General features: G+C 40.2%; 1 protein-coding gene across 1 annotated transcript in view; it reads left to right on the top strand.

Moving 5' to 3' along the window:
- The window catches only part of MLLT10 (MLLT10 histone lysine methyltransferase DOT1L cofactor), a 131,048-nt gene that overhangs the window by 23,330 nt on the left and 88,753 nt on the right, over nt 1–18,965 (top strand). The window contains exon 4 of the mRNA XM_056857577.1: nt 2,668–2,722. Coding sequence (XP_056713555.1) covers nt 2,668–2,722 — 55 coding nt within the window. The remainder of the gene's footprint in view (nt 1–2,667; nt 2,723–18,965) is intronic.

Genomic DNA, 18,965 nt, shown 5'->3' on the forward strand with positions numbered 1-18,965 from the left:
GTTCTTAAGGCTGCCTTAACTACCTGGCTTTTTGCTGGCTTCAGGATCTTATTCATGTGATGGCTGGAAATTTCAGTCCTTCTGTATCTGTCTAGCACATTATTCTCTACTGAATCAGAAGTTGCTACAGCATGGACCACCTATTTTTCCGAGCAGTATTCCCTCTTGCTGCTGTTATGACCTTACACAAATGGAACTTTAGCACTTCCTTTCACCAGTGGCTTTTGTGGGTGAATTGTAGTAGTACTCTGTTGGTATCAGCTTTTTTTTTTATGCAGTGTGATTAGATAATGTATAGTGGGTCACTTTTAAGCCATCTTTACAGTGAATTCAAAAACATGTTGAAGTGTATCATACAATAGACAGGAAGTTCTTAAAGGGGCAAATAGCCATTCTCTGGCAAGAGTGATGAATCACTAGGAAGCTGAAGTGTGGCTTGATGGAGCTGAAGGGTAGCGTGCTGCACTCCCATCCCCTCTTCCAGTTAGTGGTGTACAGAACTATATATTCCTGTCCTCAACAAGGGCCAGGGCCTTTTTGGCCCTGGCCCCAGTCTGGTGGAACTCCAGTCTAGTGGGAAATCCCTTCCTACTGGCATCAGGGCTCTACTGACATGCTGGCCTCCTTATCTCCCCCACTTTCTATTATTCTATTAAATATGTGGGGGCACTGGCTGTTCTATTGGGCCTTTCAGCTGTGATTATAGTTAAACAGATGCCATCTGGTCATATTAATTAATAATTACTGTGTGGTTTTAATTCATTTTAATCATAGACGTATTAAGGTTTTATTGTTACTGTTTTGTTATCTGCCCTGAACCCAGCTTGGCTGTGAATGAAGGTGGTCTAGAAGTTTAAATAATACATAAATAAAATACACATTTATACTTTGTGTTTATTAATTATTAGTCCTTGCAAGGAAGTTTTCACTACAGTCACCCCTATTTTATGGGTCACTTAGGTTGTCCTGCCTCTTAGCCTTTGGCAGGAAGTGCTCTGCCAGGTGTGGTCTTGACAGTCGTCTTATGTTACTTTTAGGGAAGCTTTGACAGGTTTCATTTTGAGCTGGAGAGGTTCATTGTGACACACTCTTTAACACTGTGTTTGAGTGTTGCTTTTCTCTCAGACTCTCTGTGGAGAGATGGAAGTTGGCCTTTTGGCTTCCTTGCTTAAGACTCTGCAAGAACAGTTGAATGGGTGATTCCCACAGCTATTTGACCTTGAGAATTAGATGTTAAGAGTGTTACTTTTTTCCAGGGTCAGGGAAGATACCGGGTTCAAATAACTTTGCAGGATATTCCGGTTTAAATTCAATCTTGTGGGGAGAGGATAGGTTTGAGCCTGAGTCTTGCTCCCAAGTTCTCACTGGGGAGAAAAATATTCCAGCGTGCCTGAAGTCTGAAATTTGTGCTACCTAACAGCCTTTTTCCAAAGGGAGGGGGAAAAGCTCTATTTTGAAAATGTAGACTGTTGTTGAGTTGAGCCACTTCATGCTTGGGAGTCCACCCCTGTATTTATGTGCAAAGAAATTTTAACCATGTATTCCTTTTTATTTTTTTTAACATATACCTAGATATTTGTGGCTGAAATGGGATTTTAGCATCATTATGTCCAGTGCACTTTTGCCAGCTGTTATGATTCTTGAAAATGTCTAGGAGTGTGTCCAAGTCTAAGTCCATGTTTAGATAAAATGGGACTGCCTATATGCTGCTTACCTGTCATTTAATCCTCATTGCTCTTAGAGAGTAACTAGCATCGTCTGAATATCTGGCAAATAAATAGGAAGAGCTACCAGCAATCAATGCGCCAAGTAGTTCCTTCTTTTATAATATTTCCCCATTCCATTTCTTCTTCCTTTGCATTCTCAAATCTCTGTGGACATTCTGAATGTTTTCAAATCCTGCATCTTGCTGTAGCTTTGCATTATAGAAGGTTGGGCCTTAGATCCCAAGGCTTTCCTGCCCCCTTGTTGACCACTGCGGAGGCGGTGCTGTGCTACAGAGGGTCACTCTAGTTCTAAGCACTTTTTTTGTCTCATTAGTCATGTGGAAGTCTTTAACCATCAGAGGGATAAGTTCCTTGTCAGATGGCTGCCTCCACAACGGAAAGGGGTGCTGCACTAGTGAAAACAAGGCTTCGGATCCAAGCCACTGTGTAGAGTTTGATGTCTTAGACTAGAATCTGTTCAAGTTTTTTTCTCTTCACAGTGATGCTTCTTTTGAATCAGAAATAATTAACATTTCTTGGGGCAGCATAGTAGTTCAGCTTTCTTGGATAACCAGTTACCAAATGTCCCTAAATGTGATGCATCACTAGGGTCATTAAAGCTTGTCTTGCATGGGAGTACCTGTGATTGCCTGGCTGGTCTGCACTGGAGTGCATATAAATATTGAACTAAAAGACTTTGAAGGTGTGCTCATCTCTTACTTGGGGAATGAGTTTAGAAATAACAATTTTTGCAAAGAACTAGAGAGAAGCAGGACTATGAAAAATGTTTGTGTTGTGATTTAAGGAATAGATACTTGTTGGAGGCTTTCCCTGATGTAAGGTGAGGCACTTCTTTTTACCCCTTCATATAAAAATTGTAAATAATTCTAAAAATTTTAGAATGGCGCATTTTGACTTCTTTCTGAGGTTTGTTTATAACTGTTTTTTTGGCTTCTTGTAGAGATGTGAGTTATGCCCTCACAAGGATGGTGCTTTAAAGAGGACAGACAATGGGGGTAAGTTTGTTTCATTTTTAAAACTTTTCTTTAAACTGAGCTATAACTGGAAGATAATTACTTCTTAAATACAAAATTGTGTCCTTCTACAGTTCAATTTAATTGATTGGTTTTATTTGGGGATGGATGTAACATGGGCGGCAGTTAATAAGAATTTGGGGCCCATATTTCAATCTTCTGATATACTGAAGATTTGAGCCTCCTTTTAGAGCTTATATTTAATCATTTAGGTGTTCATTACTGTAAAATGTATTTATTTTTGCATCATGTATAAGAGTTTGAGAAATCTTATCTTTTTCTTACACATGGAGAATGTGGGCGCTGTATCTATCATGCTAGAAGGCTGCATGTAAATTGTACACTTTAATTTATGCAGAAATCATTCAGTGTTTGTGAACAGTGAAGGTTATTTAATTCCATCTGTAGCTGTGGTTCACTGTTCTCAAGTGGCACACTTAAAATGATGAGCCAAGTACTTGATGTACTACCTATTTCAAAATGGGGTAATTTTTTTGTTAAACTCCAGCTGCAAATTGTACATACCTTATTTTTAGATAACAAATCCTGTTATCTAACCCATACCCACAAATAAAAGCAAATCCCACTTTGTACAGAAATCATACATTAAAAACATAACATCGCATGCAAAATTTAGAGCATTTATGGAAAATATATAATATTTCTCTGTTCATTTACATAACTTATTGTAAATGCAGGATTTTGGTTTTCTCTGATGCAGAATTCCCATAGTTCCAGTGCAGAAGTGTACATCTGCCATGGGGTTTCTACAAAATGTTTTTTGCTGAGTGTTATTTGTGATTTATACCTTCTTAATTTTGGCGGTTTGGGGGAGCTGAAAATGTGCTGTATTAGAAGAAAACAAAAACTGCATAATTTAATGTTCATTTGCATAATCATTTATTAGCATCCTTTTTCTTGGGAGAGAATATGGGCTCTTCTTGAGGCAGAACAGAACCAGCTTTGCATGCATAACTAGTGTAATGGAGGATACATATCAGGGAATGAGTTACTTTTGCCTTAGTGCTGCTTAGTTGATATGGGCTGCTGTTCTAAAACAGACACCTTTTCAAGAGTCATTTCAGCCTCATAATCGGTTGCAGCTGGATTAGTATTTTAAACAATTATGATTAACATTGTGGCTTACTGGCACTGGATTTGTGAATCTACAGGCGGGAAAGTTTCAGGGTAGTGCCTGACCAGGCTGATTGCACTCTTTGGATGGGGGATTTAGCAAGTACTCCATTGTTCTAGATAGATGACTACCTGGTGAACATAAGAACGTAAGAAAGGCCATGCTGGAGCAGACCAAGGTCCATCAAGTCCAGCAATCTGTTCACACAGTGGCCAACCAGGTGCCTCTGCGAAGCCCACAAGCAAGATGACTGCAGCAGCATTATCCTGCCTGTTTTCCACAGCATCGAATATAATAGGCATGCTTTTCTGTTGCTGTAGAGAATAGGTATGCATCATGTCTAGTATTCATTTTGACTAGTAGCCATGGATAGCCCAGTCCTCCATGAACGTGTCCACTCCCCTCTTAAAGTTGGCAGCCGTCTTGGGGCAGGGAGTACAACAGTTAAACTGCATTGTGTGAAGAAATACTTTTATCTGTTTTGAATCTCTCACCCTTCAGCTTCAGCAGACTACCCTGCATTCTAGTATTATGAGAGAGGGAGAAAAGCTTCTCCCTGTCCACTCTCTCCATACCATGCATAATTTTATAGGCCTCTATCATATCCCTCCTTAACCACCTTCTTTCTAAGCTAAACAGCCCAAGGGTTTTAACCGCTCCTCATAGGCCAGTTGCTCTTGCCCCCTGATCTTTTTGGTTGCTCTTTTCTGCACCTTCTCAAGCTCTGCAATATCATTTTTTAGGTGTAGTGACCAGAATTGTATGCAGTATTCCAAGTGTTGTCTCACCACAGATTTGTGCAAGGGCAGTATGACAGCAGCAGTTTTATTCTCTATACCTTGTCTAATTATGGCCAGCATGGAATTTGCCTTTTTCACAGCAGCTGCACACTGGGTTGACATCTTCATTGAGCTACCCACTACCTCCCCCAAATCCCTCTCTTAATCTGTCGTTGCCAGCTCAGATTCCCATCAGTGTATATGTAAAGTTGGGATTTTTTGCCCTAATAGGCATCACTTTACACATTGCTCACATTGAATCACATTTGCCATTTTAATGCCCACTCCATCAGTTTGGAGAGATCCTTTTGGAGCTCTTCACAATGAGTTTTTGATTCAACTACCCTAAATAATTTGGTATCATCTGCAAACTTGGTCATCTTGCTGTTCACCCTCAGCTCCAGGTCATTGATAAACAGGTTGAAAAGCACTGGTCCCAACACACATCCCTGAGGGACCCCACTGCTCACATCCCTCCATTGTGAGAACTGACCATTCATTCCTGATCTCTGCTTCTCATTTTTCAGCCAGCTCTCAATCCATAAGAGGGCTTGTCCTCTGATCACATGACTATGAATTTTGCTTAGCAGTCTTTGGTGAGGGACTTTGTGTATTTTGATTTCTAAAAGGCTTTTGACAATGTCCACAGGCTCATTCCTGTCCACAAGCTTATTGACTCTTTCAAAAAACTAAAAGGTTAGTGAGACAGTACCTACCTTTACAGAAGCCATGTTGGATTTTTCTCAGCAGGGCTTGCCCTTCTATAGGCTTGGCAATTCTATCTTTAATAATGCTTTCCATCAGTTTACCTGGAGCAGACGTTAAGCTAACTTGGCCATTCTCGAGTCCTCTGGTACAAAGGCTGATCTAAGGAACATGTTACATATTATCATTAGAAGTTCAGCAATTTCTCATTTGAGTTCTTTAAGAACTCTAGGATGAATACCATCTGGTCTCGGTGACTTGTTAGTTTGCAGTTTTTCTAGATGTTCAAGAACTTCCTGCTTTGTTACTACTATTTGCCCCAGCTCTCCATTCTCCCCTCCCCAAAACATTTGTTCAGGAAAAGGTATCTGCCCTATAAGGTATCTGCCCAGTGAAGACAGATGAGAAAAATTCATTTAATTTCTCAGCAATTGCTTTATCCTCCCTTAGTGTTCTTTTTCTCCCATTGTCATGCAATGGTCCCACTGCTTCTCTAGCTGGTTTCCTGCTCCTAATGTACTTAAAAGAATTTCTTATTGTTGGTCTTGATGTGTTTAGCAAGATGTCCCTGAAAATCTTTTTTTTGTTTTTTGCATCCCTAATTGTTTACTTGCATTTTCTTTGTGCTTGCCTCATTTGGGCAAGCCTTCTAGTTGCTGAAGGAAGCCTTTTTTCTTTAATAGCTTCCTTCACCTTACCCATTAGCCATGGCAGTGACCTCTTGGACTTGGTGGGAGCAGATGCAACTGTGGGGAGAATCTGTGTGGTAATGGGCCAGTTAAGATAATGTGTCCCCAAAGACTGAGGGAACAAATTCCAAAGTGCTCGGGGTGTTTCCAGGCAACTTTGCTGGCTATCCCATTTTACCTTATTACTTCATTTCTGGACCAGGGAATTGACTTGGATGGACATTATAGTTCCGGGATGCCTTTTCCTGCAGTTGAGAATTTGTGCTTCGTTCTGGTATTTTAGGGGTTGTGAAGCTGCAGAGATTAGTGGAAACTCATGATAATTGAACACAACTCAGAACTCATTTGAAAGTCCTTTCTTTGACACCAGCATCACTATTAATCTTGTTTCTCAGCTTCCATCATCTGCTTTCTGTCACTTAGAAAAGCTCCATTGGACAAGAGCCCTCTTAAAAACCTAGAGTTGAATCAAGCAGTCTTGTCAGCAAACAGTGCTGCCATGTGCGGATCAAGCCCTTGTTCCCCTCTCCTTAGTAGTCCTTTCCAACCCTGGGAAAGTTGATTCCTGGGACCTGTGAGAATTAATAGATGCACAAGGAGAAGGGGGTGAAATCATTCTCTCCTGGTAGCGCAGCTCAAGTTACCCAGGGTCGGAAAGGACTACTGTAGGGAGAGGAACATGTAATCATTCTTCAGTGAGGTGATCAAACAGATGTTGTGACCATTCCAGAGACGTCTGGATGATGCATTACCTCAATCCATATTAGTCTATCCTTCCATTTAATTTTGGGACTAAAACCACCTTAATCGCCCAATTAGATGATCTGGGTCAGTTGTTTGTGTGTGTGATCCTGTTGACTGTCTGGAGCTTTCGGTTGCTTTGTACACTGTTGAACATGGCGTCATTCTGAGTTGTATGATGATAGAGCTGCTGGTACTGTTTTGCGGTGGTTCTGATCCTACCTCTTGGATGAATCCTGGAAGTTGGTGCGAGGGGGAGGGAGCAGCTGCCCTGCCTTGTGGGACTTATTCTTTGGGGTGATACAGAGTTCTATCATCCTCTGTACTTTCTGACATCAGCATGAAGCTTCTGGGAGCTGTTTGGACGTTTTGAGGAGATGTATACTGGCAGTCTTTAAGCAGAGGCTGGACAAACACTTGTCAGGGATGCTCTAAGGCTGATCCTGCATTAAGCAGAGGGTTGGACTGGATGGCCTGTATGGCCCCTTCCAACTCTACGATTCTGTGTAATTGGAATGTTGATCATACTTAGCTTTATGTTCCTTTTTTTCAGCAATAACAGTTAAAGTGGTAGCATGAAGCTGCATGAGGGTTAGTAAATAATGGCCAGACACAGTGGAGATAGTGGAAGGTCTGACCAGGAAGCTGCTGAATTCTCTCTTCTGTAGGGGGTTGCACTCCCCTGAAGGATGAAGTACGTAATTGGGAATGCTTCTAGACCTGCTGCTCCTTGGGGGGCAATTGGGACCAGAAGCACATTTTTACCAGTGGAGGTTTTTTTTGCCACTTGTAACCACTCCTAGAAAAGCTAAACTAGCTACTGTGATATAGGATGGATTACTGTAACGCTGTGCATAGGCTCTCTTTGACGACTGTTTGGAAAGAAGTCTCCCACTTGCTAGTGATGTTAGGAGCACTTGTATCACCTGCACTAACTGAGCTGTATTTTCTTCCGGTTTGTTTTAAAGTACAGTTCAGAGTGTAGGTTGAAACTCTTTAAAGCTCTGCATGGGCTTGGTCCCATTTCGTAGAAAATGGCAACTCACCCTGTCCACTGAGGATTTTGGGGTTGGGATGGGTTCTGCTTAGCGTTCCCAGAGGCCAGATTGATGACATCAAGAACCAACAGTGTGCAACTCCTGCTAGGCTAGCTTGGTGTTTACTTTCTGAAAGATGGTAAAAGCCTTTCTTCATCTGCAGGTTTTTATGGGATGGTGTTTTGTTGATTAATGAGCAGTAATATGCTCTAATGTTTCTGAAATCTGCTGGATATTTATTTTTTTTGTTGTTCCCTGCTGCTTTGTGGTATATATTATTCTGTATTTTAAATTAACGCTGTTTAAGCGTTGTTTTCATTGTTGTGTATTGCACAAGGGTTGGCTTCCCTGAAGCTACATGTTTAGCAGGGTACAAACTTCAAAATCAATGTATCTGTGAACGGTCAAACATCATATTTCTATCATTCAAAACTGTTATCATTGTATCTCTGAGCTAGAGGAGATGTAGATATATTAAAGCCTTTACAACTATTTTCAGAATTTGCTTCTTGATAATGCCTGCTTAACATGAAAATGGCTCTCAGCTTAATGGTAGGGTTTGCATGGTATTTATTAGAGGTGAGTTTTGCCAAGAAAAATCATGTTTTCTCTTGCCCTAGCAGAAGTTGTTTTCCACTGTTTAAGACATTATAAAAATCATTTCATTGCTATCACATTTTTCAAGCTGTGGTTATGACATGCAGTTAATTTGGTGTTGAACAAGTAAAAATGCAAGTTGCTTAATATTTTAGTTTTGCATTCTATCCAGGGAATTTATACTATATTTAAAATAGAATGTAAAAGTAAGCACAAAATATTGTATTATAAAACATTAAATTGTATGGAACAATATGGACAGAAGAGTTAAGGAAACACTAAACAAAGATAAAAGGAGGCTTGTGGATTGGTAGATGGAGACAAGTGTGAGCTGCATATAAGGTTGTACCTTGGTGGCTTTTGTTGTATTCTGTGTACATTGTGACATGGCAGAGGCTACTGATATAACCATGTTGCTGCTCTGCTCTCTTTCAATAAGTTACCTCAGTAGCATTGTGGAATTATGCAGTTGATCTTCCCTTGGCACCAACTTGTACGCTCCCAGAAAAATCTTGTAATTAAGATGCAGGGCATTCCCCCCTCCCCCCCTTCATTCTATTGCATAATTCCTTCACTAATTTCAGTTTCTTTTGCCTTCCTTAATAGTTTGCTAGATTTGTGCAAATGGCTTTCCCCGCATTAGCAAGTGATTTGATGCTTCACCTGCAGTACTGCTCCCTTCAACTTGCATATCTCTGATCTCCTTTTCTGTTTTACATGAATATAGCTGGGAGGATACACGGAAGCTAGCAATACCATTTATTTAGTTATGTACCACTAGCAGATTTCTTGGGTGTTCCACTTCCAGTTGAAACTTGACTTTCTGAATTGATAAGACAGACGTACAAAGGCTTTTAAATTGTTTACAACACTGTAAATATTGGGTGTTTTATGCTAATGTTCCTTGGTTTCAGTTTTGTTTGGGAGCCTATAATGTACACAACAAAGCCTTTTATTTCAGCGTATTTAAAGGCTGTTCTTGGGCTGAAATCTGTTCCAACTGGATGGTGATCAGGAATGCTGTGCAACAGCATTCTTTGTCAGCTTTAGAACAGGATTTCTGGAAGGCAACTGCTTGGTTGAAAGCCAACGAACAATACAATAGTTTTGTCATCATTTTTAAAGGGTTAGAGTGGGGAATCTCCTAAACTTGTGAGGAATGTCACATGCTAGCTTTTTTTTTTTTTTTTGAGTCAGCTGCTTTCTCTCTGTTTCCTTAAGGTTATGGTGTGTGCAAAAGTAGGGTACTAAACTGTTTCTGACCACTGCTGGATTTTTATATAAACAGATGTAAATTTCCCAACTTTCAAAAGTGTGGTTTAACATAGGCTGTGTTATCTTAACCCTAACGCTGGGAGATATCCATAACTCATAGTAGTTGGTACTATATTTCCCAACATGTAGGATTGATTCTTTGAGTCAGACTATGATATTGTTAATGGGCTGCAGAAATAACTAGTAGGTAGTTGGTGGTACACTGTTCATGCAGCATGTAGGAGGAGCTTGAGAAGTATGACAGGGCTGGCAGTATAACTGTGAGAACAATTATTTTCTGGTGGGGGGAAATACCAGCTAAACCCATTTTATATAAATCTACTGGTATTTCTGGAAATGCTAAAAGATCTACTCAGTATATAAAAATAGCCTGGTTCATGTACTTGAATATACATGTCTGATATTTTTTTATAATTTATTTTTGAAGGTTTGTATCCTGCTTTGTCATTAAAAACATATAAGGTGGCTTACAGTAAAATGATAACGTTAAAACAGCAACGAATGATTAAATCATAGCCAAACTAAAGTGTAAACCAAGTCAGATTAAAGCATTAGATCAGAACATAGCTCAGCCAATACTGAAGGCCTTCCAGAAAATATAGTTCTTCGCATTTTTCTGGAAGGAAGGAGATAAATATACCACTTTGGGGACAAATTCCACAATCTGAGGGTGGCTGACAAGAAAGCCCTTTTGTGGGTTCCTGCTAGCCTTATGTCTAAAAGAATGTGTTCCTCCAGTTAGCCTCCTTCCCCTCAGATTATCTTGGAAGTGCTGAGACTATTGAATCTGTGGCTAAATTTTTTAATGAAATTGTTGAGAAGGCGGAGGCTAAATAATGTTTAGAGGGTTGGTTTTATTTGATCGACTGCTTGATGGTATGCCAATAAAGGTATTGAAATTTGATTTGATTATCTTGGAAGTGTGATTCATACTGGTGGAGGAATTCCTTGAAGTACTTCAGGCTCAAGCTGTTTAGAACTCTATAAAGGTCAAAACCAGCATTTTGAATTAGGCTCAGAATCAAATTGGAATTGAGTGTAATTGGCATAATATAGAGAGGTAATCTGTTCATTGTGATGACTTCCCACTAACTGTCTATTTGCTGCATTTTGTACCAGTTATAAAATATATTATAAGGGGTGGGGCTGTGGCCTATTGGAAGAGCATGTGCTTTGCATTCTGAAGGTCTCAGATTTAGCCCTCAGCATTTTGAGTTAAAAGGATCAAGTAGTGGGTGATGTGAAAAACTTGCCTTGAGACCTTGGAGAGGTGCGTACTGTCTGACTGAACAGTTACTGATCTTGATAAACAAATGGAAAGGCAGTTGCGAGGCAGCTACATGTAATCTAGCCCCACGTTACAGTAATCTAACCTAGATGTTGTCAGTGCAATGTGTTCAAGTGGCCAGGTCAACTTTCTCTACATTGGTACACCAACTTAAATTTGTAAAAACTACTCTTGGTTACCCCCATTACCTGCTTATTGAAGGATAGACTAGAGTCCAGGAATATCCCCCATCTACAAACCTGCTTGATCAGGAAAGTACTACTCCATTCAGAGTAGAACACCTATTCCTGGATCAGCATTACTCTGATCCACAGAACGTGTGTCTTATCTGGATCCAGTCCTTCACAGGATCATGGCATGGGGTTTAACATTTCCACCATATGCCTGGAAATCATATGGAAAGAAGAGTGACCTGGATATCATTAGTATGTTGGAAACACTTCATAAAATCATAGAGTTGGAAGGGACCACCAGGGTAATCTAGTCCAACCCCCTGCACAATGCAGGAAATTCACAACTACTTAATCTCTGGATGATCTTTCCCAGCACTTTAATGTAGGTGTGAAATGGCATGGGGGAAATATAGAACTTTGTGGAACCCCATAAACCCATGGATAACAGGCAACACAGAAGTCGCCCAATACCACTATCTGTAGCCTGCCTTCCAGGAATTGGCAGAGCCATCACAATATAGCAACATGGTTGTAGATAATGTACTGGACTATGGGCTAATCTTCTGCAAAATAGGGATGATTTGTGGCTGGCTTTGGAAGAATACAGGTGTTTATTTACCAAATAGTAACTTTAACTGCTTAGTAAGCTTGTGTCCTGCAGTGCCTTATTAATTTTGCTGCACTTCTTGTCAATGCGTTTGAACAGGTAAAAATAATTGACTTAAAAAGACTTCACTGCTTGGTAGGATGATCTGCTTACCTTGTTGTGAATGTAAGCATTGGCTGGTAACTGTATTGATGGGGGTTGCAAATTCAATCTTATTCCTGTTTGCTTGTACTCAGTAGGATTTATTCCCATTTAAATATACATAGGTTAGCAGCCTTATCATGTGGGTTGATTACTTAGTTCAACTTTACATGATTGGTGACAGCAAATGTTAATTGGTGAACCTCACACACGCTTGCCTTTTGCTCTCAGCCTAGTTTGATTCTCCCAGAAGAGGCTCTAGGGACCACAGCTCTTGCCATGCAAAGTCTTCGACATAGTCACATGAGTTTTTCTAGAAGTAGAGTCCTAAAACTTAAGACAGTGGAGTTTTTTTTACCTATTCGTTGCAAGGTAGAACTAGCTTCTCAGGGCCATCAGTTCTTCAAAGGAAAAAGCTGAGGCATTCCCTAATGGGTGAGGCTGCATCTGACCTTTATGTGCCATTAATTGCAGAAGGATTTAAGTGGTATACCAAGAGCCGTACAGGGTTTCCTTGATTGAGCTGAAAGGTGCTGGTGTTTTTTACCTGTTCAAAGAGTAGACATGATCCTGGTTGCCCCCAGATGGTGAAGGCACTCTTGGTTCTCTGGCCTAGTGGCTCTCTGAGCAGCTGTGACACACACACAGAATTCTTCACCAGGACATTCTTCAGCCCCAACCATTCCATTTGATTGCCGTGAGGTTAAAAGGCATACTGATGGGGCTTTAAACCTGCGCAGAGCAACAATTCAGAATCTTCAAGAGGTATCATTAAGTAATGAAAAGTGCAGCTTCCGTCTGTGCATGCCCTAAGAGAAGGAGTCAGGCTTCCTCCTTTGTCTACTGCAGTGGTAACAGTGGTTGGGGACCTCTTTGGAAAATTTCTTGTGCAGAGCTAGTTCTTATCCTCACCTTAAAAAATTATTGCTGTTAATTGCTTAAGGATAGTTTTCATAATATATACAGTTAGAAATATTGTGAATAGTTTCAGAGGTGCTGTGGTACCTGTGGCTCCATACGGTTGCCATCAGTATGGAGGCAAGCTTTTTTTAACGCATATGCATGGCTGTTGTTTCCTGTGCTTGAGAGTGCGACACAAGGTAAAATCCTGTGAGTACTGCCTAAGGTTTGCGAAGCAGGTTTGCTGCAACCGAGCTATGCATCTCTGGTTGGTGCTTTGAGAGAAAGCGCTCATGGTTTTGGAAGAGATGTCTCACTTTTCAGCTGTACAGATGCCCAACCTTTGTCCTTCTGATTCCCAGTAAGTTTTTTTTAAAAAATGCTTCATTTATACCCCAGCTTTCTCCCCAGTGGAAACCCAAATTGGCTTACATCATTTTCCTCTGTTGCAAGAGCGCTGTGAGGTAGGTTAGCCTGAGTGTGTGAGACTGGTTCAAGGCCACCTAGCAAGCTGCCATAGTGGAGTGGGGATTCAGACCTGGGGGTCTCCCAGGTGTAGTCAAACCACTCTACTGCACTACACTGGTTTCAGGGTTGTGTTTCTCTTACTCAGAAGTTGTAAAAAGACAGTTGAATCAAAAGAAAAAGGTACAAAATAAGGTATAATCCAAATGGGCAAAGAAATGGGACTGATCTTGGTCACCAGTCAAGGCCTCTCAGAAGAACAACCATTGACCACAGCCAACTGTCTCAAAACTGTCTGCTGTGGTTCTGATATTGGCACTATTGTGCCTATGTTCTTGCTGGAAATATTGCTAATCATCATGCAGCCATGGGAACCAGGAGCTCTCCTGGTGCAGATTTCTCTACAAATTGTTCCAGACGTTTTGCTGATCCCTTTTCTTTCCATCTCTGAGGGTCAGAAAGGAGACCCTCATTTTTCTATCCTGATCTTTGGCTCTGGTGAGATGAGTCCTTCAGGAAGACTTGCAGGGCAATATAAGAACACATTGTGAATCCCGGTCCACATCTAGAGGGTCTTGTTCTCAAACCTAAAGATCCATATGTTGTTCAGATTCCTGGCACAGATACTCTCAGGACCAAAGATCCCAAGCCCATTCTGATTCTCGGATAAGACATTCTTCTCAAGTGGACCTACCTAGGGGTTATGGTTCTGACCCATTACTCAAGACCACCCCATGTATTGTTGGGAATTTGGTCAGACACTTAATACTGCATGAACCTGGTACCCTTCACAAATCCCTTCTGCTGTGGGTCCCACCTGGGCTATCTGTTTCGCAGTCTCAGTAACCCTCTTTTGTCAGGCTTAATGGGCACTGAAATCTGCCCTATCTGCAACAGTCTTGAAATCTCCCGAGGAAACTTCGTTGCTTCTCTAAATACCACCAGCTCACTTTCCTCTTCTGGTGGTTCAGCCCCAAGTTCTTCTGCACTCTGACATATCCCCACTACCACAGTCTTCTGTGCCAGTACTGGCAAGGGGTCACAGTTCTGCAGTATGCACCAATGGCGTTGCCACAATCCTTGTCAGAGTCTACTTCATGTAAAGCATGGTTGTATTCTGAAGAGTCTGAGAAAGCTTTGGACTCCTCTTTATCTAATTTTTTTTGGATCCGTATGCCCTCTCCCCCACATTTGGCTTGTCTCAAAGCAGCTTACTAAAATGGCGACAGTTCTGGGGCTTGCCATTACATACCAGTCTCCACAGGAGGATGGTCTGGTCTCCAGTACTGTACATCTGGATTCTGTACATCTGGATTCCATCCTTCTCACTATATTACCTGTAGAGATCCGAAGATCTGGAAATTTTTTGGGGAAACCCCATAAACCTTTCCCTACTGTTATCTCTCCCCGAGACCTTTTCCATTTTTCCAGTGAGAAACTTTCAGTGTTCCCCTGTGAAATATGTTTTTTCCCCCTTTTGGAGTGAGATACAGGCTTGTTAAGATTAGGTTTTACTCATAAGATTAATAAAGTTATGTAAGACAACCTCCAGTGCTAGATAATTCCTGTATGACACATTTTTAAGAATATGTTGTTTCTATGAGGCAACGATTTGTGGTGTTTAGTTCTGGCAACAAATTATCATGTTTAACATCAAACTATTAGAGTTCAGTGTTGTCAAGTTAAACTTCATAACATTGATATCCAAATATGCTGGTTAATACTGCCTTTTGTGACTATATGAGACTCTTGCTGTCCATATATTACACTTTCTTTTCTTTGCTAAAAAGTTTTGTCTAATTTCATTTTATATTTCTACCTCTCAAGTGGCAAAAATTAATATACATGTGAGAAGGTAGCATTGGATTCAGCACAGTTTGGAGCTCTCTGTCAAGTATCTATATATCTAATGGTGATATGTGACCCCCATCTGCGGATACCTAAATCTGCAGATTGGGATAGCACAGACGCTATACAGATTTGTCTGCAAACTTGTGGTATTTCCCTGGTTTGCAGAAAAATCTGAAAAGTTTACAAAAATATATGGGAGGTTTAAATTCCCCCTGACTTAAAAAAAACAGTGCATTTGCAGACAATGCTCTTACTCATTGAAATGGTGACACTGCCGCAGGGATCCATGCTGGGCTTGGCAGCAGTGGTGGATGGCAGGAGCTGCTCATGATTTTTTGACTAGTTCTTTCCCCAAACTTTCAGTGATTGGGTCTGTGCTTCGTTTTTGTTTCAAGTTCCCTTTGTCTGTTGTGGAGATGTTCCTTTGCTGTGAAGGCTGCTCCTCTCATGCTGAGCCCTTTTGCAGCTCACTGAGAGATACTGGTGTTGTGCCATTGGAAATGCCTTGTACCTGAGAAACATGCATTCTTCAGCAGAGGACCGCCTATGCAATGAAGGAAGTTCTAGTATAAACAAGGTATAGAATCCAAGCCACTAGATACTGTAGCAGAAGAAACAGCCCCAATATTTTCCACTTATGAGAATGAGCCTTGTTTATTCTGAGAATTGTCTTTTTTTCATGTGGAACTGAGACTGAAGACTTCCTGGTTTGGCAAGTCTTATCTAACTACATGGATTGTAACATCCAAATTACAGTGCTTTAACAAATTATGGCTTATTTCTTATCTACAAAGTTGGGTTCTATAGGGTTAAAACCTGTCGATTAGCTCACTTAAAAGACTATTATTAGCAGGAATGGGGGGTGCATTAGGATTAGGACTAATGTCTGTTATAAAAGGTTATGAGATCCTGGGGAAATGAGAACTGAAATAAACAGTGTGGCTTTTGGGGACTAGAAAAGTGAACTTTAGGCTAAAAACTTCTACTGTATGTACATAAAACAGAGGCTTAAATCATATTTGCTACCTTCTAGTTGGCTGATTGATCTGTTTTTTATTGTAGGTGCTAGGCCGCTGTATTTGCAAACCTGATTTGAATTCCCTAACATTTCTTGGGCTATTAAAAATATACCGCAAACTGAAAGAGGTGGGAGGAATCATTAAGTTCTATTGAAAGACCATTCTGTCTGTAATGTATCCCACTTGGGCTGAAGAAAAACAGTTTCATGTTCCATTTTTTGACTGCATGTCAACCATGATGTGGATTTAACCAAACATTTCTGTTGGTAGAAGGATTTCTGCCCGTGGAATGCAACGTTTTTGCCTTTTCACCTTTCTAAAGTGCCCCTTGAAAGACTGCTTAGGGACATTTGAGGCTTCAGGGGGAAGAGGCAAGAAAGTCACATTCTGTGGGCAGAAGTTATCTGGCTGCAGAAACGTTGGGCTGGATCCAAGCCTTAAGTCACACTTTCTCATAAGACTTACCTGCTTGACATAAACTCAACAAAAAGAGCTGAGAAATTGATATTTTAAAGAAATATTAATTTAAATAAAGTATTGTAAAGCATTACAATGGAATGAAGAGAAACAGTGCAAGTAATGAAAAACATTACATAATTTTAATCTTCACTTTTAAAATTTATGAATAGACTATGTTGTGGAATTTTGGTTGGCTACATTTCTCTTAAGCTCCTTCTAGGGTTGCCACTTTTTAAATAACAGGGCTTCAGTTCTTTTAACAGCTGTCTAACAGACAGATATTTAGCAGGTAGAGCCTTTCCCAAAACTACATCAACCAGGAATCTGTTTATACTCTTACAAGTGGGGGACCCACATGTATTTGTGGGAGTATCTTATTTTCCCCTTTCAGGTAGGTTAGACTGAGAGAATGTGATTGACCCAAGGTCACCCAATCAGCTTCCATGGGAGAGTAGGGATTTAAACCTGGGGTCTCCCAAATCCTAGTCTGAACTGTAACCACTACACCATCTCTGGCTTTCTTGGGGTAGTAAGCGGCGGGGCTTGGGTGAGTCATGGAACTTGGGTTGACAGCAAGTTTTCTGTGATTGCTGCTAGGCCTGGCCAAAGAATCCTCCCTCAAAGGCCAGAAAGGAAAGGACCCTGCCCCTTCCTCCTGCCTTTTTACTGGTAGAAACCTAGGCTTGAAGACTAGCAATACTGTCATGGGTGCCTAGCAATGGTCACTGAGGTCTTAGAGTGCATTTGTTTTTAAAACCTACTGGCACTGCTTCTTTTATTTTGTATGTACTGTAAAAATTGTGTTTTCTGATTATGGTGGCCCCAATAAAGCTAACTCAAGTCATTACTAAGTCTCATTGAAACCAATGGAATAAGATGGACAGGGCCAATATCAACTCTTGTTATTTTCATTGAGTCTCAATATTGAATCAGCGCCATTGCAAATAACTTAGCAATTACACAAACTTGTTATTAAGCACTTATTAGGTCACCTGGAGTGTTTAAAGAGTCACCTCCAGGTGTTCCTGGCCAACATGCTTCCAGGAAGCAACATGAGAATTGACTCCATATCATGATTCCATAGGTAACGCTAAGGGACTGCACATTTTTGCAGTGTAGCAGGTGGAGAGAACTGATCTGCAGGCAAGGTAGATTGAGTTACATTGTGATTAAATTAAAAATTAAAGTGCTGATTAAATGTAAACAAAATCTTCTGTTTATTATTCAGATATTTCTTAAACAAAACTGTATTAATTGTACTACTGTAGTATAGTATAAAACTTGGTGGAGCCATTGTACAGCCTCACATGGTTTATTATAAGTTTCTTAAATGTTCAGTGTTTTTACTATTTCAGGAAAAAAATCTGATACATTGCTTATTTTTGCTAGCATTGCTCATGACATCAGATAGGGTCTCTCACTATGTCAGACTTCAGTAGATAGGTGCTGGCTATAATGACAGTGCTCCCTCTTTTTTCCACTGTTCATTTTTGCTGTAGTAGTTCTGCCCTTTCCATTCTCATTTGTAACTTTTTAAATAACTTTCCCATCCCACCTCCCCAGTAACTTTAGCAAAAGGATGGACTTGTGGTTGTGTTGAGCAAACCATTGTTTTCTGTACGATGGAAGATAAATGTCCATGCTGTTTGATTGGTAGGTGGAATCATAGATACTTATTATTGTTGTACTGAGTCACTTGCAGAGATCAGTTGTTAGGTATGAAAATAGGAGTAAAAAGTCAAGATGACACTTAGGGTGACTTGTCAATCCCTGGCCTCAAATATCAAGCCATATATAACTCCATGAATTGCTGTGTGTTATAATAATTGGATATTTTTCCTTTAGTCCAGTAGGCTTTTTTACACTATCTCCAAATATTTTGGTGTTTTAAAGATTTGTAGACTGTTAGTTAGATCCAGGCTAAATTCTTATTCATTCTATAGTTACTTTTTGTCACTACCAAATTGTTTTTATGCTATTTTAATTTCAGCTTTCATTTTCATATTTGAAAGTTTATTGTTGGTGCTGTGGATTTTAAATTGTTTTAGTGCTATTTTTAGCTGTTATGTGTATTGTAGGATGCCTTGGGAGCCTATTTGTTAGAGTTATAGGTCAAAGTTAATGTAAATAATTAATAATGGCAAGGCTAGAAGACCTGTGTACCATCTTTTTTGCCTTTATAGTATAGTGTCACTTTCCTGTATTTTTGTGTTTGCAATAAGAATTTGCATATTGGAGGAGGCCAGTTCAGACTTTATGCCACAGTGGTTGTTATGTATACAATAGGAGTCTAAAGCACAAAATATCGTGAAGTATGAAATGGAGATCGTTTAAAAATAATATTGAGAACGCTGCCTGCAGATC

This window comes from Euleptes europaea, chromosome 11 (assembly GCF_029931775.1).
Source record: "Euleptes europaea isolate rEulEur1 chromosome 11, rEulEur1.hap1, whole genome shotgun sequence".
NCBI lineage: Eukaryota > Metazoa > Chordata > Lepidosauria > Squamata > Sphaerodactylidae > Euleptes > Euleptes europaea.